Raw genomic sequence first — 1804 nt, 5'->3', positions numbered from 1 at the left:
GCAAGTGGATCTCCCTGAGTGCAGGGTGGGTGACCTTAACCAGTGGGGGCATTTCTCTTCTTACAGACCTCGTGTTTTTCTTTACCAGGTTCTGCGCTCCCCTCAAGGGTCCTAAGTGTTCCTCCAACCTGAGTGTTCTGCAGGGAAACATGCTGTGTAAACACCATGCCTATTTCCTACTTGGAGCACAGGTTTTGTAGTAGAGCTCTCAGGGGTGTGGAAGAAGCCTGGCAGCCCACACCCTATAAATGCTGTTGTCCACCTTTATGCTCTGACTTGGAGGCAGAGACCCAAGCAGCTGGAGGCTCTGTGTGTGGGTGAGTTTAGCCCCATCTCCTGCGTGTTCTCCAGCTTGAGGATCGCAGACAGAGAGGACCAGCCCAGCAGCCATAGGCCTGACCAAGGCCCAGGCTGGGAAGGAGGGCGACTCCCTGTTGTCCACTGAGAGGTGTTTCACAGCATGGTCAACATGGATGACCTGCAAAGGCCCTCATGCTTTGATATCTTCCTTGGCCAGGTCCATCCCTACCAGGGGCTCAGCAGGGCCTAAGCCGGGGGAGTGGGAGAACAGACCCCAAGGAGAAGGAAGACCTAATTACTGACTGTGAGAGGGTCATCACCCCCTTGATCATCACCTTGAGGGGCCTAGGTTGTGTTCATCTCTTTTCATTCTCAGGTTGCTGATTTCTTAGAGCCTGAAAAGAAGGTAACTGCACATATGAGGGACAGATGGAGTGAGTCAGTGAGTGGGTGACCTCATCCTTGCTCCTAACAGCCTGGGAGGGACAGGGCAGCTTTTCTGTAGAGCATGGAAGATTCGGCTGAAGTCAGAGAGGTGAAACCAGTTTCCCAGGGTAACAGTGAGGCACTGACAGAAAGGAGACTACAGTGGAGCCTAGGTCCCCGGGCTCCCCAGAGCTCCTTACTCTTCCTCCTCCTCAGCAGTCTGGAGACCCCACACCTCCAGCTGGGGGCCTGAAGCGGGAGACCACGCCAGGTGCCAGATGATGCTGGGAATTTTCCTGGGTGCTTCGGGTCTTCCCAGCACTCTGGTCTCGCCTGCCCTGCCTCTCGGGCTCTGCTCAGCTTCCTGAGTCCTGACAGAGCACAGTGAGGGAGATGTTGGCAGAGGTGGCAGATGGGCTCACGGGCATTTCTCCTGCAGGAGCAGCAGCTGGAGCCGGAGCCATGTGGCTGTGCCCTCTGGCCCTCACTCTCACCTTGATGGCAGCCTCTGGCGCTGCGTGTGAAGTGAAGGACGTTTGTGTTGGAAGCCCTGGTATCCCTGGCACTCCTGGATCCCATGGCCTGCCAGGCAGGGATGGGAGAGATGGTGTCAAAGGAGACCCTGGCCCTCCAGGTACTGTGCTGGAGACCCCACCCTCTGCTGAGGGACACAGACCCCTTTCCAGAAGGCCGTCTGTCTAGGCCCCTAGGCTGTGGGCCATAGTGAGCTGGGTGGGACCTGGTGGGCTCCTGGGGCCCTTAGGATGGCGCATCCTGGAGAGTCTGTCCTCATAGTGCCCACGGAGTGATAACTGGGACAGCCCCAGTGATAATGAGGGTCGAGTCTCACTAGCTCCAACCAGTTGTGGGTGACGGATCCCACACATCCATGTCTCTTTTCTCTGCAGGCCCCATGGGTCCGCCTGGAGATATGCCATGTCCTCCTGGGAATGATGGGCTGCCTGGAGCCCCTGGTATCCCTGGACAGCGTGGAGAAAAGGGGAAGCCTGGGGAGAGGGGCCCTCCAGGTGAGCAGGGTGGGGCAGGTGGGCAGTGGGAACACGGGCACAGCAACCCT

The 1804-nt window shown here is 57.8% G+C and overlaps 1 protein-coding gene across 1 annotated transcript; it reads left to right on the top strand.

The window, feature by feature from the left end:
• Positions 1-227: 227 nt before the first annotated feature.
• On the top strand, positions 228-1772 carry LOC117089540 (pulmonary surfactant-associated protein A-like; the record flags this gene model as incomplete). Its single annotated transcript, XM_033220893.1, has 3 exons — positions 228-317; positions 1166-1360; positions 1635-1772. Coding segments are annotated over exons 2-3 (310 nt in total), but the record flags the coding sequence as incomplete, so codon positions are not given.
• Between the last annotated feature and the right edge of the window lie 32 nt (positions 1773-1804).

Source organism: Trachypithecus francoisi, unplaced genomic scaffold, assembly GCF_009764315.1.
Source record: "Trachypithecus francoisi isolate TF-2019V2 unplaced genomic scaffold, Tfra_2.0 Contig00855, whole genome shotgun sequence".
NCBI lineage: Eukaryota > Metazoa > Chordata > Mammalia > Primates > Cercopithecidae > Trachypithecus > Trachypithecus francoisi.
The sequence above is the reverse complement of the archived record's forward strand: the minus strand, read 5'-3'. Positions and strand labels throughout refer to the sequence as shown.